Genomic DNA, 26,678 nt, shown 5'->3' with positions numbered 1-26,678 from the left:
AAAAGGAATTGAAAAAACACAGGGAAACTCAGGGAAGTTTAAGGTTACTCAGGGAAGTTTCTGCTCACTCAGGGAAGTTTCTGGTCACTCAGGGAAGATTTTTTGACTCAAAGAGCGGCAACCCTGTAACAAGTAAAAAACCCACAAGAATACTAACAAGGCTAAAAAGCACAAAATGTAGGAAAATTAGGTAGCTCAAATCAAGCAAGTTTTCACCAGTGCTGCGTAAAAAAATCACATCATCTATACTACCAAGTGATCACCATAGTGAACTCACAATCAGTTGTTAAAAAATCATATTAAACTAGTATTATAATGTGCACCTTTACTTTTGATAACAATCTTAAAATCTATTAAACAACTATTTTACTGTAATGTTACTTAAAACAAAAAACTAAAATTAAAAACTATCAAGAAAAGTTAAAGTTTCTGAAACTAATTTTTAAATATTATTTAAAAATAAATTGAAATTAATTTTCTAAACTTTATGAGTATTAATTTTGTCAAAAATGTTGTTCTAGTTTTCAACTGAAACTGAACTTCCATCAGAAGACTAAAATAAATAGTATTGATATTTTACAATTATAAGTTTATACAATTTTTGAATTGTATTTAGAATTCTGTTTAAATTACATTCCAACAACACAATTTACCAAAATGTATAAACCACTTTTACTTTGTACAATTAGTCTATTGTTTCATTCAACAAAGTACTAAAATGTTAAGTGTATACAAAATGCCACTAATAAAACTATATTACCTTATATTATAACGGTAGATGTTATTTGTACATAAAAAAATAATTTTTTAAACATGTTATGCAGACAGTAATGATTTGATAAAATAAAGAAAAGAATGAACAAGCTATTTTTTTATGGATGTTCCTTCATACTTACTGTAAATGGAGCTCTTAGAAGTTGCAAACAGGTAACAAATATTATAAGTAACTTTAGAAATATATACTTAGCTGTATGCTGTATTTTATAAATTAATTAACTTTAATACGATTGAGTTTGCAGTTTGTTGCATTACATCCAAAACTTGATTTTTAATTTCAAAAAAGTTTATAGTTTGCTTACTGGCATAGTAGTATAAAAAGAAAGCATTTTCAATTGTATTTTAACGTAAAAGCTAGTTATATTAGATGTTTAAGTGGTTAATAAAAAAATTTATAAACTTGTTTCCTCTTATTATATTTGCAGTTTGTCGCATCACATCCAAAACTTGAGTTAAAGTTTCAAAAGCGTTTATAGTTTGATTACTGGCATGGTAGTACAAAAAGCAAGCATTTTTAATTGCTTTTTAACGTAAAAGCTAGTTATATCAGATGTTTAAGGGCATAGGGGGGGTAAACACCCTTTTTTGGTTTTTGATCTTATTTTATATAGTTTTTACTAAGCTACAAGATGCTTTTTACAGATTTAAAAATTTCAAAATAATTTTTGAGATATAGCCGGTCAAAGTCGGAGCCAACAATAGGTTCCTTATGGGAGGCGCAAACTAAAACAGCAAAAATAGACTATTTTACTAAAAATCTATCTTCTCCTACGTTTTTTAAGATAACTACCTCAAACTTTCAGGAAATGTTCCTTGATATATTTAGAAAATTCTGTTGGAAGGAATTTTAAAAAAAATAAAAAATAAAAATTTTACATAAAAAATAAACAAAAAAAAACAGTTTTTTTTTTGTTTTTTGTTATAAAATTTTTATTTTTTATTTTTTTCAAAATTCCTTCCGACAGAATTTTCTAAACACTGCAAGGAGCATTTCCTGAAAATTTGAGGTAGTTATCTCAAAAAACGTAGGAGGAGATAGATTTTTAGTGATTTCTAGTTATTTGCCGTTTTAGTTTGCGCCTCCCATAAGGATCCTATTGTTGCCTCCGACTTTGACTGGCTATATCTTAAAAAATATTTTGAAATTTTTAAATCTGTAAAAAACATCTTGTAGCTTAGTAAAAACTATATAAAATAAGATCAAAAACCAAAAAAGGGTGTTTACCCCCCCTATGCCCTTAAGTGGTTAATAAAAAACACTTAATAAACTTGTTTCCTCTTATTATTTTTAAATAGTGTTTTTGGAGAATATTTTACTATTTTATTATTATTACACGTTTTTAAGTTTTAAATTTTTAGGGCATAGAGGGGGTAAACACCCTTTTTTGGTTTTTGGTCTTATTTTATATAGTTTTTACTAAGGTAAAAAATGCTTTTTACAAATTTAAAAAAATCAAAATAGTTTTTGAGATATAGCCGGTCATAGTCGGAGCCAACAATAGGATCCTTATGGGAGGCGCAAACTAAAACGGCAACAATAGACTATTTCACTAAAAAACTCTCTTCTCCTACATTTTTTGAGATAACTACCTCAAATTTTCAGGAAATGTTCCTTGATATATTTAGAAAATTCTGTTGGAAATAATTTAAAAAAAAAAAAAAAGAAAAATTTTATATAAAAAATAAACAAAAATACAGTTTTTATTTATATTTTTTGTTATAATTTTTTTTTTTAATTTTTCAAAATTCTGTTCCAACAGAATTTTCTAAATATTACAAGGAACATTTCCTGAAAATTTGTGGTAGTTATCTCAAAAAACGTAGGAGGAGATAGATTTTTAGTGATTTCTAGTTATTTGCCGTTTTAGTTTGCGCCTCCCATAAGGATCCTATTGTTGCCTCCAACTTTGACCGGCTATATCTTAAAAATTATTTTGAATTTTTAAGATCTGTAAAAAGCATCTTGTAGCTTAGTAAAAACTATATAAAATAAGACTAAAAACCAAAAAAGGGTGTTTACTACCCCCCTATGCCCTTAACTTAACTTAAAATTTGCCTAAAGTTTTAACTTCTAGCATAAGAATTTGCTCATATATAGATGTGTATTTAATTATGTTTTAGTTTGTTAATAATTTGTTAAAATGTTTTAACTGTTTTACATTTTACCAAACTTTTAGTCATACACATAGGTATATTGTTAAAATAAATTGATTATTTATTTCTATTAGATTTTTATACATTTACATTTTCAATAGAGCATGTAAAATGATTGAAAAATATAACATTTAATTTAATGGCAAATTAAAATTTTTAATAAAATTTTAACAAAAACTTATAAATTTATATATTAACACAAATTGCTTAGGCTTCAAACCTTTTTATTTCAAATGTGTTTAATTTTATTTTGTAACTGTTTATCAGCTATTAAGTTTTGACTATTTTAAAATATTTTCAACAGAATGAAACAACAGTATTGTACACACCCTGTGATGTGAGTGGTACAAAATGGGGAGTGAAGATTTCAGCATATTCATCAACCTGTAAGGTGAAGTCTAACAATTCATTCTCAGTATCATGCAGTAAGTTTTTTTATACAAACATTTAAATATGTTTGACTGTTTCAATTCCTTTGTTTTGTTTAAAAAGAATAAATGCAGGATTTTTTTTGAATTTTATTGAAAAAAACTACCTATTTTTATTGTTTTGTTTTTCTAATTTTTTTTTTAAATATTTTTAAAACTGCAACATTCAAAGTCTTTTAAACTATAAAAAGAACGTTTCCTGAAAGTTTGAGGTCTCTAACTCTAAAAATAAAGGATATATAGATTTTTGTGAATTTTTAAATTTTAAAGAAGGTTGACTCCGAAAAATTTATTGTCTATACATTTGTATTGGAAACTTTTTATAAAAAATACCAGATCTCAAACTCTACAAAAACTCTCTTGTAGTTTGTAATTCAAGCTTTTATATAAGATCCAATGTTATTTTTAGTAAACAAAAAATGTCGGATCCCCCCTATGCCCTTGATAAAACTTATTGTGTTGGTTTCTAATTAACTGATTAATTGTGATGTATCAATTTTGTAGTTGTTATTAAACTTTTAGTTTAAAGCAAGTTTCTTATGATGACAAGTAGTTGCTTTCAGATACAAAATGTCCACCCGGCACCCACTTCAATTCATACACAGTTGAATGTGCTTCTTGCCCGCCAGGTACTTATTCCGTAGGAAGCGAGTCTGTCATGTTTGATCAGTGGGATGTTCTGCCTGAAGGTAGTGTTTCTTATTATAATATAATTCAAATGCCATACCCGAAGGCTTATTAAGTAAATAATTGAGTTTTATAATTACTAAGATAAATTCTAAATGAAGTCTTTAAGTTTTTTTTTTTAATTTAACCACTGTGAATGGATAATAATACTAATTGTTATTACATTTTAAAAATATTAAACATCTGTCTATATTTACATTTTGATGTTTCAAATTACTTTTTTTAGCCCTATATTTTTTATATGTATTTTTTAATGTTATTAGATTTTTTTTGTAGTTGAAATTGTTATTTTACAACTTTAATGTTTGTTTTTGCAAATGTTTGGTTAATTTGTTTAGGTTTCACTGTGACTTCTGAGTCATTGTTGTTTGAAGATGATGAAATACGTTACAATCAAAAGTCTGTTGATTGCAGTAAATCCAAATGGAAGCCTTTAGGTTGATTTGTTCTAGACATTAAACAATAACAAAATACAAATAAGTATTTTTTTTATTCCAGCAACTAAAAATCTTTGTAACTAAGAAATTAATCTTTTAACTTTTTTTTTATTTTTTCTAAATTTTTTTAATTAATAGTCTAAATTTAAGTTTGTGAGTGTTTAGTATAATTTGACTGTGGTTTAAAAAAATAAATATTGTTTTTTAGTTATTTTATTGTCATAATATTTTATACAATTTTCATTAAGATTGTATGTAAATTAGTTTTATTAAGACAACCTGTCTCTAAATATATTTTCATCCATTGCTTTTACACCAGCTCTCTCTATGTTATAAAAATTATAATTTGCAATCTTTTTAGTTTAAGAATTTTTTTTGTAAATACATATAAGCTGATTAGTAAATAAGATAGACGAAAAGCAGTTCTTTTAAAACCTCTTTCTCATAAACAAAATAATTAAGGAAAAATTAAAATTGTTAATTTTTCCTCAAAAGTTTTACAAGTGTTATACCAGACTACCTTTAAATCATCATTTAATTTTTATTACCCCTTTCAAATATAACTGAAAGTAAGTTGTATACTTTATTTAATGTAATTAAAAAAATATTCCAAAAGTTTTAACTCAACAATAACTTAGTATCCTTACATTGATCAAGTATAAAATTTATAACAAAATTTTAAAATTGTAGTTCTAATTACCTTGAAAAACATTCTTAATTTTTTATAATATTCATGTTCTTACTTTTAAATATTCATTTTATTGTATTTATTAATATAATTACAAACACTTGATGAATAAATATGCTCACTAAAAATAAAAAAAGGAAGTGTAGTGTGGTATTGGGTTTGATATAAAAATATTCTTTTTTACGAAATACTTATTGTTGAAAAAAGCAACATTCAGACTACATGCAGGTAAAAAAAGATTAACAAAAAAAATTGGTGTTTTGCTAAAAATGCAATTTGTCAGCACAGTTTTAACTATTTAGTTATTTTGTTAACATTTATTCTTGGTAACAAGTATGTTTTTTTTAATTATCATAATATAACAATATCTTTATTTTAGTAATTTATAGATTAAGGTAGTATATATAGTAATTAAGTAATTAAATAGATTCTTAATTAAAAAATGTTTATAACTACACAGTTACATAGATTAAATTTTTTTTTTTTTGACAAATAATAAACTTTTTAAATAAAATTTAATATTTTACTAGGTAACTACATAGAGTCAAACAATGATGATTGTGCAAGTTTACTGAGTTATTCAGTAACACTAGTAAATAAAGGCAGTATTAAGTTTGAATACCAACATTCTGATGAAGATGTACTTTTTCATTTCTATGTTAGTGTCATATAGTGTATTACGTAATATATTAAAATAAATATTTTGTATCCACTTTTTTTTTCTTTAAAAAAAGTATTATAATGATTAAGTATTAAATTTTGTTTTATGAGTTGTTTTGATAGTTTTTATAGAAATTTTTGATAATAAAAATATACTCTCATACCTAGACGTTTAGCTCAATATGTTAATTGAAACTAAAAGCTATTAATCGGAATATAATTATACTTAGACACATAAATTATAATTTTTTTAATTTTCAAATAAATTTTTACTTATTGTTGCCTAATGAAAAAAAAAAGTGTTCTAGGCTTAAGTAAGTCCAGATTTCAGATTTTAGTCTGGTACCAGTCTTTATTTCAAAATAGTTTCTTAAGTATATTTAGAAGATACTTAGAAACATTCTTTGTTTGTTGCAAATCTTATTTGGTACAATCTTATGTGTTTGACTAAACTTGTACAAGTAATACAGTTTCATCTTACAGGTTCATTTATTAAAACGGACTTATTTACCAATTAGTTTAAGTATTATCAAGTAATTGCAAGTTTTAATATTTAGGTACAAAACGACAGGTGTGAAACTCTTGTGTCAAACACAACATTTGCTTTTCTCAACACCACCTCTGTGTACAAATGGAAAACTTGGCAGGTAAACTGAGATAGTATTATTTGGAATGGTTTGAAAATTTTAGTTCTTCTGTTATACAGTGAGAACTTTAGTGAGTATTACGGATAATTTTAGTAGTTATAATTATGAAATAAGTTTACTAAGTTCGTTTGTTGTTGTGCTTTAAATTGTTTAAGTTATTGTAAGTTTAAAAAAAGTATTTTCAAACTCTGTTTGAGATCTCCAGCCTTTTAAAAGCAGTGAACAACTTAATTTATGACTGTGAAACTTATCATTGACTCCTTAAACTTGGAATCCTGGAAAAATCCAGAAATAAAATATTTAGGCTAAAATATGTAGAAAAACATGGAATTTGAGAAATTTTGAAAAAAAAAACTGAAATTTTGAAGAAATAATCAATATAAAACCTGGAATTTATAACAATTTTTACAAATCAAGTAATGAAATTTCGATTTGGCATATAAAATCTATCATACAGATAGTATTTTTGTTTTCATTAAATATTTCCTTTATTAAAAAACTATTGAAAGTAGCTTTAGGGTATTTTTTCAATCTCCATGTACTATTTAAGACAGTTTTTTACCTTAAACTTAATTTTATACTAAAAATTAACCCAAAAACTTCTAAATTTGAAAACCTGACGGAAATTTCTCAAAACATTTGACAATCATTTATATATTTTTTTTTTGTTGTATAAAATTTAAGTAGTAAATATAATCGAAGTTATACATATTTGGTAAAGATCAAATTAAGCAATTGTTACTAAACACATGATTGTCTTCTTACGACCATATTCTGATATTTCATATCATGTACATTCTTTAAAAAGTATTCAAATAACTTTTTTGTATATAACAAATACAATAAACAAATAAATTCTATAATATATATTAGTGTCAGCTTAAAATTAGCACAAAAAGTTGTAGGCAGTTAAAAAAAACATTAATAACCGATTTGTTTTTCATGTGGTTGTGTTTTTAGTTTTATGAGTTAATTCCATATTGTTTAGATTTAATGCAATCCATATTATAAAATGTGTATTTTAAATAATAAATGTATACTTTTTATATAATAAAATGTTTGTTTATACATAAAAAAAGTTGTAATCTAAGTTATAGTATACATTTATGAAAGAAGTATAAATGAATTTTCAAGTACTTTTATTTTAACACTGTATAAAGTGTTACGTATTCAAATTTTTAAATTACTTTGTTATTTTTCATGTTAAGTTTTTATTGAATTTTTTTTGTTGTAAATCTAATATGATTCTAGTTTACTTTGAATAATTTATTTCACAGAAAACCTAGTAGAAGTTTATTTTATTTTGTAAAATTTGACAATTTCTAAAATTATAAAAATATTTTTCTTAGGAAACTATGATAATTTTAACTTAATTTATTTATGCATTTTGTACCTTACATAACATTTTATGCATAATTATTTTTAAAGATAAGCTTTTACCTTCATTAATTATTAAAAGTGTGCATATTTTGATTTTAAGTAACAGTTACATAATATTTTGAGTTTTATTTTTTCTTTTGACTTGTATCAATTTTGTATATAAATGTTTTTAAATAAAAATTTATTACCTAAATTGAAATTAGTTGAAAAAAAGTCTATTAGTTTATTTAGATATGTTACCTAACGGGTGGTTTTTTCAAATAAACATGAAAACAAAATATATAAACTGTATCAATGACCGATTTTAAGATTTGCATTTATCGATGTAATCTACTAATATATAAAAATCAATATATTTTATTAATCATACAAGAAAAAAGATTAAAAGCAAATTTTGAAAAGTATTAACCTTAATCTATGTATATGTCTCAGAATTGTGTAACTTTGCTTACATTCTTATATATTTATAAAATTGTTACGAAACGCCTTAAACATATTTTTATTGTGATAAATTTTTTTTCTTATATGTACGTGCATTCTTATTTTCAAGAAAGGTACGGAAAAATATTGTTTATAACAAAAGAAATATTGATTTTCCGCTTAACACATTATCAAAAAAATCAAACATAGCTTCCTGCTCATTTAAAAAGCTAATTATGTTTAAGCAATACAAAACACTGTTTACATTATTCCTATGCTTCTATGTTAGTTTTTTTTATAAAGTGTATTTTTTTGTGTTATGTTTTTTTTTAATAATAAAACAAAATACATAACAACTTATAATTGATTATTCTTGATATCTATGTATGGAGATTTTAGAACATGTTGCATAAAAATAATAATATTTTAGCTTATTATTTTTTGTTTAAACTTTAATATTTACTTTTCGAAGCTTTATATATTTTAGTTTGTGACCCTTGAACTTTTCTTGTACAACACATAATAGTGTAAAACATCTAGTAGTTATATACATAATTCAAAAGCACACTATCAGTATACTAACTATCTTTAAAATGTTATAAATGTTTTATGCTTCATAAGCAAATATTGATTATATGTTATACGCGTGTCTGACTGATTATGTTGGAAATTTTATATTATTAATAATTGTTAGAATATTTGCTTTTTTATCCTACCTATTGTTTTTGTTTCGTTTTTTTAATGTAAAAGTGTGTCAGAGTTTTAAACATAAAAATAATTTAAATTTTTTTTTGATTTATTTTATTTTTACTTTTTTCTTAGTATTTTGCCAACATTGTTTTCACTCTAAGTAACATTTTAATATCCGAAAGTTGATTTAGTCTTGTTTTTCGAATAGTCCATTTGTATTTTACAGCTAATACTGTGTCTTGGTATACTTTTTATCATTTTTGTTTAATACCATTATTGATATCATGAACTGTAAAATTAAAATTTTATTAAATTTATTGAATAACTTATAGTTTAAAAATTATTTCCTTTACTCAATTTGTTGTTAGTTTTTTTTTTTTAATTTTCTCTACAAATAGTTTATTGCTTGTATTATTATCAATGCAATATTTGATGTTTTTAAACATTATGATTTAAAAGTATCTGACTGAATAGTTTGATATCACAGAAATTATGATTTTTAGTTTAAAGCCTTTAAATAGCTTTTAAACTGAAAAAAAATATACAATGTTTTATGCCTGTTATACAAAGAAATCTAAATATACGATTCTTCCAGGCACCTTTAAACAAGGGATCGTACATATTCTACTGGAGTGTGAATGGCATCTTGTTAGATGACACTACTGAGTTGACTCCTGTCAGAATATCAAAAATACAGATTACAGGTTGGTATATATTTGTTTTTAATATATATCTAAATGTTTAAAAAAGTATTTAAATATGTACTTAAAGTATAAAGAAAAAGTGTGTAAGTTAAATGTCTTTTTGTGTGAGAAGTACTTACTTAAGATTTGAAATGACTATTTTAGCAAGTTTAGGTCAAATATTTAATTGTTCCACAAGGTTTTTTTTTGTGCGGTTTTGTAACATAAAACTTTTGGTTATATGGAAGTTTAATGTCAAAAAATTACTATTTATTTTTTATTAGTAACAGCATTTGAAGTATACGTAATGAATAATCTCATTGATTAACAAATAATACAAAAACATAACTTAATTTTTTGTATTAAAGATATGTTTATCACCATTTTTGAAGTATATTGAAGGCATAGGGGGGGGGTCTGATATTTTTTTTTACTAAAAATAACATTGGATCTTATATGAAAGCTTGAAGTACAAACTACAAGCCAGTTTTTATAGAATTAAAATTTTTAATTTATTTTTTGAGATATTGTAATTTTTATAAAAAGTTTCTGATACAAACGTATGGACCGCAAATTTTTTGAGGTCAGTGTTTTTCGGAAATTTAAAAAATCACTAAAAATCTATCTACTCCTTCATTTTTTGAGCTAGAGACCTCAAATCAAAAAGACTGAAAAATTAAAATTTTAAATTAAAAAAAACAAAAAAATGGGTGGTTTTTATTTTAATAAAAATTTTATTTTTCAAAACTAAAAAAATTCCTGTATTCAATCTTTTTAAAATTTAATAATACACTTTGTCTAAAAATTTGAAGAATATTGCTTAAAAAATGAAGGAGAAGATAGATTTTTAGTGAAATGGTTTTTTTTCGCGTTTTTAGTTTGCGCCTTCCATTAGGAACCTATTGAGGTCACCGACTTTCATTGCTCATGTCTCAAAAATTACTTTAATTTTTTTCAAGCGGTTAGAAATGTCTGATAGCTCAGATAAAACTCTATAAAATAAAATCAACTTGTAAAAATCAAGGTGGACCTCCCCCTATGCCCTTAAGCATCTTTCTTTGCTTATATCTGCAGTATGCATTATTTTGAATATTTTTTTTATTCAGCTTATATTTAGAATTGATTTAATGTTTTTTATCACATTTTTCAGGTCACAAACTTTAATCAGTGTTTGTAGGATAAGTATCTATTTCTAATTTTAACTCCAGTAAACATTATATACAGCAATTCTTATAAATTTTTAAAATAAGTTATGTTTTTATATCACATTTTTTAGGTGTTGATTCTACTGCAGAAGGTTGCATTCCCTGCAAGGCTGGTTATTATTCACCAAAAAGTTCTATTAAAACTTGTTTGAAATGCAAAGATAATGAATACTCAACAAAAGGTTATAGTTTTTTATTTATTTCAATGAACATGTTTGTGTAAAATTTGTTTGTTTTACTAAGCTGATTATTAGAATTTAAACGATAGTTTTTTTAAAATCTAGCTAAAGTTATTATAAATCACTTACAGGTTCAAGCAAGTGCATGTCTTGTGATACGAAACACCAATATTCAATTGCTGGTAGCTCAAAATGCAATGAAAGAAAAACTTGCAGTGAAAAAGATTACATTGCTGTACAATCTAGCTGTGATGATAATATGAAAGTTTGTTTTACTTATGTTGAGTTATATATTGAGTTATTAAAATATATTTATGTAATAGTACTAAAGAATTAAAATAAACTAGTTTAGGTAAAATGACAATTATTTAAAGTTTGTATAAAAAGTGTAAACTCTTCTTTGATGTTTTTAGTATTTAGAAAAATCTTTGTAACATATTTTGAACATAGTTTACTTTATTTTCTTAAATTTTTTATAACATAAAAGTTTGATTTCTAAAATAATGAATTCAAAAACGTAGAGAAAGTAAAATAACATTTCATAAAAAAAATATTTATAACGCGTAAATAAAATATTTCTGTACACAGTGCAATAGTGAGCAATAATTATAAATGTCTAGTTTTAAATAATAAATTAATCAAATTTACAAAATAACCTATTATATTTTTGCAATAAATCATTAAAATTTATTTTAGCTTAAAAGCAGAGCATCAAAATTAATTAAATTGACACTAGCCAAGCTTAGAAAGATAATTGGAAATTTTTCAGTATAATGATTTAATAACTAACTTGCAGTTGAGACTACGTATAACAATATGTTTTAAAATATAGATACTATTGAATTAATTTTCTATGTCCTGTCTAAATTAAATATCTTACTTTAAATATAGGAACAGAAATTTATCACTGGGAATTTTTAAACGCTAGACAAAATATACCAAAAATATAACATATTATTAGCTATAAAAATTTCTGCTTTCCGAGAAATATTGAAAATATTAAAACGTCATGAAAAAAATAAAAATTACAATTAAGCTAAAAAGCTAAGAAGCATAAGAAAATTTAAGAGCTATAAATGTTCAAGAAAATAATTATTATGTGGAGTTTTCTAATCTTAAAAATACTATTAATTTGGTGTTATAGTTAAAAAGAATTATATTCTGAGTTCGAAGGTGTTATAGCTATTAAAATAAATTTAATATACTTACCTAATAAAATATTATTTTTTAGAATATTTTTTTCCACTTTTCAAAGATTCTAGTACTAATCAGAATTTACACTCGATACAACTTTTTTACTTAGAAATTTAGCTAATAATATAAAAAAGTTAAAAAAAAATTATATAAAGCCAATACTAACAATAACATATGTAAGATTTTACATCTGCTTTTAGTATACTTTAAATATCAACCCTTAAACTCGGAAAAATATAATTACATGTTTCCTTTTTAAATATATTTTACAATAAGTTCTTGTCTTGACCGCCGTGATAAACTAATATTTTAATCACATTTAGTTCACATAAAAGTTATAAAAAATTGCACGTTATATATATTTTTAAATTTATGTATTTTAACTTAATTTAAACGTGATTTAAGAAAACTACTGTTTATATTTAAAAAGATAATTTGTACTAAACTTAACACTACTATCTATAATGAAATAAATAATAAATAAATACTATTTAACTGTGTTTCAAACTCAATGCTCTATGCACTAGTTCACCTACGCTGTAAAATAGGGTTCATAATATTTTCATGTTTTTAAATCATTTATTTTTTCATATTTATAAATTTATTTAACAATGTTCCAGATGACCGTCACATACGAATGGTTGGAGCCGCGCATATGCAAATTAACTTCCAAAACAAAACTACCCGCGTCTCTTGGCAACCAGCCTTGCAACCCGTGTAACCCTGGCAACCAACCTGGTAACAACACGTGCGTGCCTTGTAAACGCGACCACTACTCTGATGGACTGCATCGTTAGTTGAAATGATTGTTTTAATTGTGATATTAAAAAAATCAGGAACTATTTTAATATTTTAAAACCTATGCTGATAGTTAGTTTCGTAATTTATGTTATATAGTTGAATTTTGAAATGAGTTGATTTTGTTACTTAATGTTTTACTGCACTGTTAACTAATAAATAGATGAATGAACCGCAGTGTTATAAAAATATATAATAACCAACTTACTATTAAAAGTTTTTAATTTTACACGGATAAACTCAATTTTATGTCCCGCACTTATACATGTTTTTTTTTATGTTATATTGTCCGTCTATGTCAATTCCCAATTTTTTATAAACAAACTACTAATCATGGCATCAATATTTTATTAAGTTTTTTTTCAAACCGTTTTTTTCTCGCCAGCCTGCAGAAAGTGCCCGCCGAACACCCAGGCGAACTCGGGTTTCTGGTACCTGAACTGGAACGACCTCCCAGGCAACATGAGAACTCAGAGGAGCAGCGCCAACTTCACCAAGGACGAGGTTTGTGACGTCATAATTACTGTTTTGATGTCGTAACGATAATGTGACGTCATGGTCATGTTTGTCGTTGATGTATTAATGATGTGATGGCGCAATTGTTAAAACCAATACTAGTTTTTAGAATTTAGTTTTTACATAATACAAATTTTCTAACAAAATAAAAAAGTAAAATTTATAATTTTTTCAACAAGGTTCACAATTACATTTTGAAGTTGTGACAATTGTTTAAGTGATTGTGAAATGTTTGAATTAAAAAAATCAAGTTAAAATTTATGAATGTTAATTGGGTGCACTAAATTATAAACATAAATAAAATGTTGAGTAAAACAAGTTGTTTAATTTTGTATTGGTGATAGTGTTTATTTGTTGCCGTGTATAACTTAACAAGCAATACAAAAAACAGTTTCTTTAATGTTGTGTACTAAAGCCTGTAGTTATTATATGTATGTAGTATTTTGTGTAAAAGTGTTTTGAGAAAGCTGTTTTCTCAATAAACTGTTTAATATACAAGCACGTGTTCAAAAAGACTAACTTAGTTATTTCAATCGTGTTGTGAAATTGCTCTGCGCTCTGAAATGTTTACTGACGTCGTGCACCTTATATTTGGGAAGTTTTTTGAAATTTACTTGTAAAATTTCAATCTTGCCAATTTCAATCGTTCTAGATTATTTTATACACAATTGAAAAACTTTAAATTTTTGATTGCAGCTAACAGCTGCCTTACAGTACTAAACCACTCGACAACATGTGAAAAGTTTAATGTGTTACAGCTTTTAATTAAAATGTTTTATATATTTTAACATAGTATTTTTTAATAAGTTTAGTAATTTACAAAATTTTTGTCAGTGTGCATTTTTTTTGCATGAATTGTACCAAAATAGTCATATCATAACATATCATTTCCAAATGTATTCTTATTAATTCTTATTTAAAAAATTTTGTTGAAGGTAAGTTATTAAGAAAATAGTAGATTTACATTTCGTATTACAAAAATTTGAAAATAAAAAATTATTTTTTATTATTTACTTAATTTTACTCAATTAAGTAAAATAGTCTATTCTTTGAATAGTTGAAAATTTTTAGAGAGTTAAGTTGTGAAATATTAGAAAAAGTAACCTTTTATTTTTGGTGCTTTATAGTATTATTAAGTAGTTGCTGAATAATATTTGTAACTTATAGTAATAAATTTTGTTAAGTAATTAAAATATTTCGTCCCATTGCTTAAACAGTAGTGAAGTTTTTGTACTGCTACAGTAAAATTGAAATTAGTACATGGCTTATTTATTTTGCTCGTAATATACTAAAATACAAACAGACATAACGTAAGTTTTTTGAGCCAAAGTTTTTTCAAATTGAATTAATCTTTAGAATATTAAGAATATTATTTATTGTTTATAACATGTAATTATTCAAAAACAAATAAATTATTTTGGTTATTCATAATTTAATATGTAACTATAAAAGATGTGCTTGTTGTTGGAAAAGTATATGTTTGTAAACATAACAGTACAAAAAAGTCAGTAAATCTTGAAAAATATAAAACTTAAAATTTGTTGCAACTGGTATTTTCTACAGCAAAACTTATTAACTATGACGTAACAGACATGGATACCATCGGGCGATCGTATTATGACGACACCAGGCAACACGGGTGACGACTTCTTGTTGTTACTGATGTATCTAAGCAACCCGCGTGGTAACCATGGAAATACAAGGGAATTGTATCGGGTTGGGGTAATCACCTTCGAATTTCAAGTTGATTGTGAGAATGACTGCCAATTCTACTTCATGGCTGTTAGTTTATAATTTATTTAGTTATTTAAAGTATTATTACGTTCACATACCTGACACTTTTCAGATAAAAGCGTTTATTATTTTAACAAATAAGAGCCTATATTATTTAACTCGTTAATAAATATGTGTGTTTTTAAGATTGTTGTAAATGAGTTGGTACAAAAATCAAGTTGGTACAAACTTTTGTTTTAATACATATATTATGTAGAAACAAATAAGTAAATAAGCATATACACAATATATACTATAAATTATATGTGTTATCTCGCGGCAAACGAAAGTCCAGGCTTCTGTTCTGCAGACTTTCGCCGACGTTTTCGTTAATGAACTATATTTGTTATATTAGAAAAATCCACACAAAATAAATCTTATGCATTCAGAACTATACAGTCGTCTAAACTAGTCATTGTTGCTTTAAGTAAATTTACTTATTCATATCAAAAAACCAAATTGGTTACTCCATCAAAAATTAACGAAAGTTTTTGAATGCGTGTCAAGAGACCTATTATAGTATTGTTTAAATTACTTACTTACACACGCTCGACCAAACTCGAGGTGAACTGACAATATTTGCATTGTGAAAGTTGTACTGACGTAACGATTGTTAAAAAATTAAAAAGAACGCTCAAGTTTTGTACGAATTCAAAAGGAATTTTTAGAAATCAACACAGTTTTTGTGAAACAAGTGTCCACATTTTAACACAAATTTTAGAAACTGGTGCAAAATCAGTAAAATGATACAAACTTTAAATGATTTTGATTGATTAATTTTGTCAAAATTTTGCTTTTTTAAGATAATTAAGTTTTTATGTACTTGCAAAAACAAATAATAATAAGCTAAAGTGGTATTTGAGTGACTATTTTGTTTACTTTATTGTTATTTGAGAAAAAGCATAAATTTTGCTTGAAAATTATTAAAGTTTTTGTACAGCGGTTTTTTAATAACAACTTCTAAAGTTTATACTTTTTATGATTTTTAGATACATTTGCAATTTAACTTCTCTTAATTTTTCATAAATACTTTTTCCAGCTTTTTTTTATTTTAAAGTATCTCTTTTTAATATAATTTTACTGTTGAAAATGATACTTCTTGGATTGACTATCTGTTTTTGCTACAAGCTTTTAAATGTTGTATTAGTTGTAAATATAAAGTTTACCTAAAACTAATTTAGGTGTATGAAAGATTTAAACTATCATAAACTTAATAAATGTCCACTAAAAAAGTTTTTTTTTTCAAGAAACTTGTAGTAGTAGTTTGCTGATTTTTAAGTATATGGATTTTGAATTTGAAATAAAACAAAAGCGCACATCAATATATAACAGTTCAGCATATTAATTTCAGCACTTTTAACTTATTTTTTTATAATCTTTTAAACAATTTTAATTTTCGAAAACTAATTTAAAAGTGCACATAATTTTTTTAATTACTTTTTAAATTTGAATACACAACTCGAGTTTGTCCATCTAGTTTGTCCACTTTATAAGTACATAATAAAACATTTTAGAACTAGCCTTTCGTTCTAAATTTGTTTGCTAAGAAAGTTTGCATTGTCAAACTTATACTGACGTAACGTTTGTTAAAGTATAAAAAGCGCGCTTAAATTTTGTACAAATATTGTAAGTAATTTTTTCTCAATCGAAGACATTTTTTATGGAACAGGTGTCCGCAATTAAACACTGAATTTTAAAAACTGATGCAATTTCAGTTCATTTAAGCTATGGTTTGAAACAATTTAACTTATGCTGTAAACTTAATTTTTTTTTAATCCATAAAGTTGTTAGTAAAACATTAATTTTACAAGGTTAACAGTTAAGTTAAATCAGTCATAATTTGTTTTACAGTTTTTTGTTTTAGGTACATTATTTTTGATTCATATATTGAAAAAAATTTTCTACAGCATACTTTTGTGTTTTTACTTATTGAAACTTAAATGGTTTCGTTTTCAATTTGAGTATTATAAATATTTGAGTTTTTTTAAACATAGGTTTTTTAAAACTTACAATATACTTTTGCAGCTAACTAGATGTTTACGTGTTATTTAGTTATTATCAAATTTTATAAGTTGAATCATCTAAAGTGTTATGTATGATACAAACTGGTTTAGTTTTTAGTCTGTAAGTGTGTTTGGGAGTTTATATAAAAGGTAACCAATCTTTTGAAAATGTTCAAATATTTACCACCTCTTTTTTTTTCAATAACTTCTATTTATTTTGTTTCAATGTACCTACTAAAGTGTTGTTGCAACTAAAGTTGTTATTTCATACTTAAAAATAATTCTGTAATAAGTCATTTAGCAAAATGTTAATAAGATAAAAGTATCACTAAGTTTTTACAAAAACAAAATTATGTTTTAAAGTTTCAAGTAGACATGTTTAGAGCTCATGGTCTTTAAAATTTTGTGGTTAAAAAAATCTTCTTGAAGTAAAATTTTTTATCTAGTTTATACAACATTTTAATTTTATTAAAAGCATATAATGATGACTATAAAAACTTTTTTTTAAACTTTTTGAAACTTTTCACTATTTGCACTAGTTGTTTGACTAATTATTTACTCTATAATATTCAAAACTATATACTACCTTAACTTAAAATATTTTAAAATTCGGAAATATTTGGTTTTGATAAAGTTGCATAGCTACTTCAAGAATAAATTTTTCATCATGCTGATAAATTTCCATTCTTCCGTATGATTCATACTTCTACTTAATAATTCATAAGAATTATTTGTACTTATTAATTATTAACAAGGTACCGTTAAATCATATGTCTTTTCGAGCGACAACTCTTTTTATTTTGCAGCCTTCTTTTAAGTTTACTTAAACTAAAACTTTTATATTACATTCTACTTACATTCAACGTTTTCGTAAAATCGATCGATTAATTTGTTTTGAAAAGAAAAAGTTATGTTAATTAATTTTTTGATATTCAAAAATCTAAAAATAATTTAAAATGTAGATATTCTCTAAACAATGTCTAAATTAAAACGCAGTTTATAGTTTTAGTATTTATTGATTTCTATAATAAATCTTTTATTAATAAAAAAAAAGGTCAACTTATTTGAATATTAACAGGAAAGAGGTAAGGCCGAGTACAGCCATCCGTGGAAGAAAAGCGTAAAAAGACAGAAATTCAAATTTATTTTCAAAGTCACCAAAGAAACCACTACTTTCTGGTGGGCGTTTAAAAAAGAGGTAAGAAAAAATTGTATACTCAAAGTTTTGTTGTTTATGTTAATTTGTATTAAATTTTCTTGGCTAAAAGCTTATATAAATAAGCTTTATTGAAAAGTATCGCTCACCTATGTAAATAGAAATAATGTTTTTTTTTTTTAATAAATTTCCTTTTCAAAAGTAAGATTGATTAGTTCTATTTAATTTATTCTTTCAAGACTTTATTTCACAAACTAAGTTTCGGTCAAAGACCTCGTCAATGCTTAAATAAATCTTATTCAAATAAAATTTGTTTGTCTCTCTTTATTTGTTTTTGAAAAATCAAAACATATAATAGTTCTATTTGATTTAGATTAATAAGTTTTCAATTGTATTACAAATATTTTAGACATCTTAAAACTATAATTGATATAAGTTTCAAACTAAAAAAAGAAAAAAGATAACAACTCCAACTTACTGTGAGTACTTTTATTAAAAAGTATTTGAATTAAAAATAAAATTAGCTTCAACTTTTATTAATATTTTATTTTTTAATAGTTTTTTATAAATCCTTACAGCATCCAAACAATATGGCTTCCACATAGATCCAAACTAAAGTATTATACTAAAATGAAGCATATGTATGTAAATCCAATCTGTTTTATGTTATTAATTATTCACAGCATACGAGCGATATGGCGTCCATATACAACATCAACATAACAAATATTGACAATGGAGTCGCTGATAAGTGTGAAAAGTGCCACTTTCAAACTGATAGTAAAAGTAAGACTATTTTTTGCATAAACTTAATATAGGTGTTCTTTATATATTTGTTAGATTATACTTAATATTTAGATTAACGTCTAGTTATATGTCTCTAAAATCATATGCTCTATAAAAATACTTTTTGGAAAAGTTAAGCAGGTCAAATAATTAATAAATAAATAATTAACTTTTAATTTTTATTAAGATTTTTAAATGTTTTATTTATTTAATTTAACATATTTGTATATCTTGCTGTATTCGCCAGTAAAAAAATGTTTTTGTTGTATTTAAAAATAAAAAAAAGTACTTTATTTTTTTAATCTTTTGACAGATTTCTAATTTATATTACCGCTCAAGCTCCTTAATAATAAATGTTTTATCGAGTAATAATATCAGTTTAAAATCCATTAAATCAATAAAAAAATAACTTGCGACTTTACTGCTAGTTGGCGTTTACAGTTTTGCAAACCTAAGTACAAGGGTTTGTGCGCGTCAGGCTAAGTCAGGCTAAATTAGTTTTTTTGAAAAAAGTTGAAAAACGTCAGGCTAGATCAGTTTTTTTTTTAGTTTGAGAATCTCAGTTTTTCTCAGTTCAAACGCTTGAAATTTTTGATTTAAAAAATTGAGAAATATTTTTAAGATCAAATTGAGATGTGAATGAATTCTAAATAAAGGTTTAGTTGTTAAAGACAAAATCAGTTAGTATTTGTAAAAATAAATGCTTAAAACATTTTGTTGAATCTCTAAAAAAAATTTAAGATACATCCTTATTTTGTTTTGAGTAGGTTATATGCGTCATAATTATGAAAATTCATAAAAAAAAAACAGTTTAAACATAACAGTTTAATTCAACAACTTAGCTGTTTGTTTGAATTTGTTTACATCAGCTATGTTTTTCAGAGCTTAGTTGGTTGAACTGTTTAAATTTCTAATTTAAAGGCTTTATACCAAATACTTTTTAGGTTAAAACTCTTACCAGTTTTCGTATATTTTACTGTTTGTTTAAAGTTATTAGAGATATTCACAACACTAAAACTTAGCTTAAAGATATAAGTACTAAGTTTTGTGGGAGTACAAATTTTAGGTACAATTAATTTTTTCTTTATAAAAACAAAATATTGAAGGTTTTTTAACTAGTGTAAGCTTTTTAAATCTGATATGACATCAACAATCACTGTATTTATTTAGAGTTCAGGATTTATAATTATGTATCAATTTCAAGTATTAATCAAAATACCATAATAAATATTTTTTACTTATTTTAATACTCTTGTAAGCGTGTCATTTTAAATTTTAATAAAACACGACAATGCACGTTGTTTTATTATAAATGTTCTGGTTATAATGTTTTTACTTAGTGCTTAATTAAATTGAACAATTGTGTTTAGTAATATTTATTAAATTTTTAAATTTTTACGCTATTAATAGATTAGATATAACATTTTTTTTTAAACTTATCTAATTATTTGTCATGTTAAGAGCATAGGGGGGGAAGGGGGGTCAATCACCTTTTTCACAATTTAGTCTTATTTTATTGAGTTGTAACTAAGCTATGAGTTGTTTTTGCAGATTTTTAAAGCTTAAAATATTTTTGAGATAAAGCTGGTTGAAGTCAGAGACTACAATAGTACAAATCAAAACCCCCCAATACCTAAAATGACTTCTAAAGGGGATTTTCCTTACTTTGAAAAAATGTCAGGCTAAATTGGTCTCAGTCAGGCTAAATGAAAAAATTTCGCGCACGAACCCTGTAAGCAATTAAATGAAATATAATTAGAATAAAGAGTAGTTTAAGAAGTTTCTATTTTGCCAGGGTAATTTTTTTTAAGTCATAAGCTGTTCATCAATAGTATATAAGCAAACCCACTATGATGAGAAACGTTTGCCGTTATGAATTTGCAACAATTTTGCTTACAAAGAATGTAATCTTTTAACCACGTCTTATTTTTGAACTGTAACCTATTTTTACTACAAAAGTAAACTACTTACAAATCAACCAAGGTAAGAAATGTGTGCCGTGCACGTTGGGGAAACACCTTGATGGCAACAACAAGTGCGTGCAGTGCACAGGGCAGGGATACAACGATGTGTACACCTACCAGCCTTCCGAGTGTAAATTGTGCAAAGACGGCACAACTCCTAATGTCAGAAGGGACAACTGCATGAATAACTGCTCCTTTGTTAATGTTGGTATTGAATAATTTGTTTTTCGAGAATGTTTATTTTTGTGGTGGAATTAGTAAGTTATGTTGAAAGTATTCTGCTTCTCATATAATGAAAAATAAGGCATCTGGAAGCATTAGTTGCATAATGTTTAAACAGCTGCTTGCTTAATAACGATAGATTTACTATACATGTCAGTAGCACAGCAAACCAAAAATTTAATCATAAAAAAGCATACATCTTTTGATTTATAGTTGGAAACTTTTTTGTTATATTTTGTTATATTTTAAAAAACTTAAAAAACGTAGTAATAAATCAAATAAACCTCGGGTTAATTAATCAATACATGTTAGAAATTTTTTTAACACAGGGAGATACGAGTTACAATTTTTCAAGTCTACCTTCCTACCTTATTGTGGAATCAGCAAGTTTTTTCACAGGCGGAAGTAGAAAATACAATTACGTGTACAACATATCATTATGTGGCAACCAGGTTCGTCTTTTTACCAAATGAATTATTTCTATTTTATTTTTCTTCAAAATAATATGTAAAATCGTTGTTTTTTTACACAATGTCCTACTCAATAGAAATAATTATTCATACATATTCAAAGAACATAAACATATTTTAATGGACAACATTAGAGTATAAGAATAACTAAACTGGTTTCAATTAGGTATAAAAATCTACTTTTTGATAACTAGTCTAAAGTTAAAGTTGTTTCTGTTTATGAAATTAGACTACTTTGTTGTAACAAAGTTTTTCTTTAAAGGTTATTAAAAAATTGAAAAACTCTTAAAAGTTTACAAATTTATTGCAGGGTGTAGGAACTGCAACTTGCTTCAACGAGGAAGATAACTCTGATTATGACGTCATTAAAGGAATGGTTTGCAGAACGACACGTCATCAATTGAAGAGAAATGGTTCGTTTGATTTGTTTGTGTGTATCACGGATTATGTTATAATTATTCTATTGATATTTATATAAAACAATTCATTTTGAAATCTATTTTAAAGTAAAACCTACATATCAATAAATGGTATATCTTAAAACATTTGGCAGTAATGTTTGTTGTATATATGTTTCAAATGCACGTTTGTATCACAAAAGTATTGTTACCAAAAAAGTGCGTGGAGTTTTTAAGCAGATTTATATATTTCTGTAGAGTAGAATTGTTTAGATTTTTAACCTATGTAGCTTTTATCAAACTCAAAAACTAGTGCTGAATAAAACTAAAAAATGCTTTCAGACCAAAAAACAGTAGAGCTGAAGTCTCAATCGGTACTCCTGGCCACCAAGATACAAACGGGGTTCATGCAGAAACAGCACTATGACGTAACAAACTCCACCGGCCAGTTCGGAAGCGAAGCATCCGATGACTACGTGGTTTTTCACTTGAGGTGATTTTTATTGTTTTGAATTAACTTGTTGTATTATCTTAGTGAGTAAGATTGTACTTTAATTTAAATTTCATATGATAACGTGGTTTTTCAGTTGAGGTTATGTTTTCGAGTATAAAAACTTTTTGCTTGCATTTACGCTACCATATCACTATTCAGTAGTTTTTTATTAAAAACTCTAAACTAAGAAAGAATTTAAAAAAGCTTACTTAAGTATAAAATAATAATAACAAACTATGAAAAAGGTCGTACTCTCAGCTTAACTGGTAAAATATTTAAAGGAGTTTTATTGTTTTACATGCACAAATGCAGACTCAAACTATGTTTATAGGTTTATTAACATACTCTGTAAATTTATGTTTTGTTATGTCTGAAATATTTTCACTTATGCCACACAGCCTCCAATTAATTGGTTTAATAATTTTATATTTACATGCAGACATCCTGTAAGTTTGCATGAAAACGACGATTGTCCGAACGGAAATAACATTTTTATTTATTTGAAGTGCGATCCGAACGTTGAAGATTACAAAGCCACTTTGCCACAGTTAGTTTTTTTTATCTCAAACTAATTTATAAAAAAACCATACGCTTCTTTATTTGTTTCACATAATACTTTTTTTTGCTTATTTATAGCAATATTTAATAGTTAGTTTTCTTCACTGGTTAAATACTAACAGTTAAGTTTTTTATATTATTAGCACAAAGGTTATATTAATCTTATTTAAAATTTTGCATAAATTTAAGGATGTAAAAACATAATTTTTTTCAAAGAAAAAAAAGGTTTACTAAGGTTACTCAAAAAAAAGGGAAGTTTAAGGTTACTCAGGGAAGTTTCTGGTAAATCAGGAAAGATTTTTTGACTTAAAGAGTTGCAACCCTGTCACTTATTAAACACTAACAGTTCATTTTATTACACCACCACAAAGGTTCTATTTATCTTATTTCAAACTAAGACCAACATTTTGCATAAATTAGAGGTTGTAAGAACATCATTTTTTTCAAAAAAAAGAATTGATAGTTTCCAACTGTTACATTTCAAGTTTTTAATTTCCATATGAAACACAAAACTTGTTGTAAACTACTTTTATGTACTTTAAAGACTTGTATAAAAAGTTAGCTCTATCATATTAAATTTATGATTATTAATATCAAAAAGTTGTAAAAGTAGTTTATTACGTCATTGCATACATTAGTTTTTTAAATTTCTATTAACATAAAGTGTCCAAATTTTAAATGATAAAAATTTTAAATATACTTCTATTGTTACGTCATAGGAGATGTCCCACGGGAACGTGTGATGGCTGCGACTTCTTGTTTCTAATAGCAACCAAGCACGCTTGCCCCCTTTGTTCCGATCATGACGTCATAAAGATTGAAGACACCTGCCATTTTGGAAGTAAAGTGTGTATCCTAGTATTAATATTAATGGAAACTAAATTACAATTGCTTCTACTGAAATAGATGTGTATAATTAAGTTTAATTTAATTTTTTTAATAGTTCAAAAGTAACTTAACGTACATAACTAAGTAAAACTAAATTACATTGAATTACGAGAAGTTTAGAGTATGCAAACTTCAAAAAAAAAAAAGATTATGAAGCATATATCAATATAGTAAATAAGATTTGCCACCCATATAAAAGTTTTCAAGGCAGTTAAGATATATGTAGCTTTTATTTTTAAAGATTGTTTGTGTTTAAATGTCAAAATATAAAATTACTTATATAATTAATACTTTATATTTTCTTCAAGAACGTGCGCTACATGTGGAAGGAGTACCCTCAATATTGCAACGGGGGAAAACCCCTCCCTGAAAGCGGTGAAATGAAGTGCTTTGATTGGATACTTTTAGGCGTATCTTGCGCAATCAGCTGTATCGTGCTATTGGTGTTGGTGGTCGTTCACCAGTTCAAAAAATCTAAAAAGTTTGTTTGGTGTTTAACGGATTAGAAAAAAAGTGAAATATCAATTATGGTCTAAAATACTTTCTCAGATTATCTAACTACTTTAAATTTTGATATAGTTAATATTCTTACGAATTGAAACATATTAAAAAGTAAAATTAAAAAAATATTTTTTTTTTTAGGTTTTGAAGTTTACTTAACTTTTTAAAGTAAAACACTGAGTTTTTCTTCAAGACTAGTGTACAAGTTTTCAGTGAAGTTAAAAAAAATGTGTTCGATTTTCTAGTGCAAATAAACAGCTTTATTTTCTATAATTTTGTTGGAAGCTGAACAATATTCTAATTTATATTTTATTGAGTTAGCAAACTAACATTTGATAATACTTTCATCTGCTTTACCTTTGGCTTTGTGAAAATAAGTACTTAGTCTATATAGGCGTTATTCTATAAAATTTAAAACAAACTACATCTTCCAATCAGAATGGAGTACAAGTACTCGAAGCTTCTTGATAGCGGGAAATTACCCAAGAGTGAAACTTGCGCGTTGGAGGATTCTGACGATTTATCAGGACTTGAAGACAGTGATGATGATAAAGTTGTGTTCACCAGGAAGAAGAAAAAGAAAAAAGTTTGTTATTTGATTTTATTATTGTTAATGACATTCTAAGTTTACTTCCTTTAAAAAAATTTCTTATAATTTTTTAATGTTTTAAGTTATATAATTTATATATTTAAAATATTTATTAAAATAATATATTGCAGTTCTCTTATTTAAAATTTTAAGGCAATATTGAACACTAAACTTTTGGTAATGTTCTAGCATTCCATCAAGTTATCTAATGGATAAATGAAATGGTTTTTAGCTATTTAAAGTGAAAGTTAATAACATTGTATACTTAATCACAGTGGATTCAATGATTAGGGGTTTGTGAATTATTGGTTTTGTATAAAATTAACTTTTAAAACTTATCAAAGACTTAAAAATCAGGGATCAAAATATTTTGTCAAAACAGCTCTTCAAACTAATGTTGACATACGTTACTAAAAACCAGGTATTTTGACTAGCTGTCTACATGACTCAAATTATTTATTTTGAAATAATAATCTATTGTTATTATAAGAAACTAATGCATGTGAGCTTTAGTGGTCGTTTTTTTTTCTCAGTTTTGATTTACCAAGATTAAAACTTAAAAATTTTAAAAATTATTAGTTTTTTTTTAAATGAAAAAGTTTAAATGATGTTGTATTAATTGATTTAAAAATTAGTACAAGCTGTCTTTGAAATATCTCAAAAAGACTGTGATAAGAAAATAAAATATTTTTTAGTTTTTAAGTTATTTTAGATACTTGGATTATTTATAAGGAGTAGTTTTCTAATTTGTGTGTTTTTATAAAAAGTTTTTAAATAAAGTTCCATAAAATTCACCTAATTGACATAGGTGTAGTTGTATTTGTTTATTTCGTTCGAAGTCCAAGTTTATTAGATCAGCGATCTTTAATTAACAATCTTCAAATTTAAATTCTAAAATAGATTCATACTTAGATTCGACTGTACATCACATGTTAAGTTACTTATTATTTATATATATAGAACTAAAATACACAAAATAAACTTTTGCTTGGGACAGCTATTTCTGCGTTTAATACGCGTCTTCATATATGTATATATATATATGTGTTTATTCTGCTAATTTTTTAACTACATACTAACCAGCTCTTAATATTTCTGCATTAACTTTAATGCAAACATTAATTGTAAGACAGTAGGATACTTTTATTATAAAGTTTTGGTTTACAAGTTTGAATAATTTTATTTAACTAGAAAACAAGAAGAAAAATGACAATTATTTTTTTACAGAAACCTTCATTTGATGATTCCGTCAGACTACTAGCTGCTAATGCTTAAAATTTAATTTGAAATATGTACTTGTTAAATTGTGCTATACATAAATAAATAATGTCGAT

General features: G+C 25.2%; 1 protein-coding gene across 1 annotated transcript; it reads left to right on the top strand.

The window, feature by feature from the left end:
• Positions 1-822: 822 nt before the first annotated feature.
• Positions 823-26,678, top strand: LOC145836403 (endosome/lysosome-associated apoptosis and autophagy regulator family member 2-like). The gene is made up of 23 exons (XM_082944204.1): positions 823-927; positions 3,236-3,356; positions 3,923-4,048; positions 4,385-4,483; positions 5,702-5,829; positions 6,389-6,478; positions 9,564-9,672; positions 10,928-11,038; positions 11,167-11,300; positions 12,850-13,021; positions 13,413-13,531; positions 15,134-15,325; positions 18,398-18,517; positions 19,159-19,261; positions 21,245-21,429; positions 21,777-21,899; positions 22,228-22,330; positions 22,658-22,808; positions 23,248-23,355; positions 24,086-24,212; positions 24,563-24,735; positions 25,194-25,341; positions 26,572-26,678. Exons 1-23 carry the CDS (start codon positions 856-858, stop codon positions 26,617-26,619), a joined length of 2,862 nt encoding a protein of 953 aa, XP_082800330.1. The 5' UTR covers positions 823-855; the 3' UTR covers positions 26,620-26,678.

The sequence above is a fragment of the Thalia democratica genome, chromosome 5, assembly GCF_965202585.1.
Source record: "Thalia democratica chromosome 5, ktThaDemo2.hap1.1, whole genome shotgun sequence".
NCBI lineage: Eukaryota > Metazoa > Chordata > Thaliacea > Salpida > Salpidae > Thalia > Thalia democratica.
The sequence above is the reverse complement of the archived record's forward strand: the minus strand, read 5'-3'. Positions and strand labels throughout refer to the sequence as shown.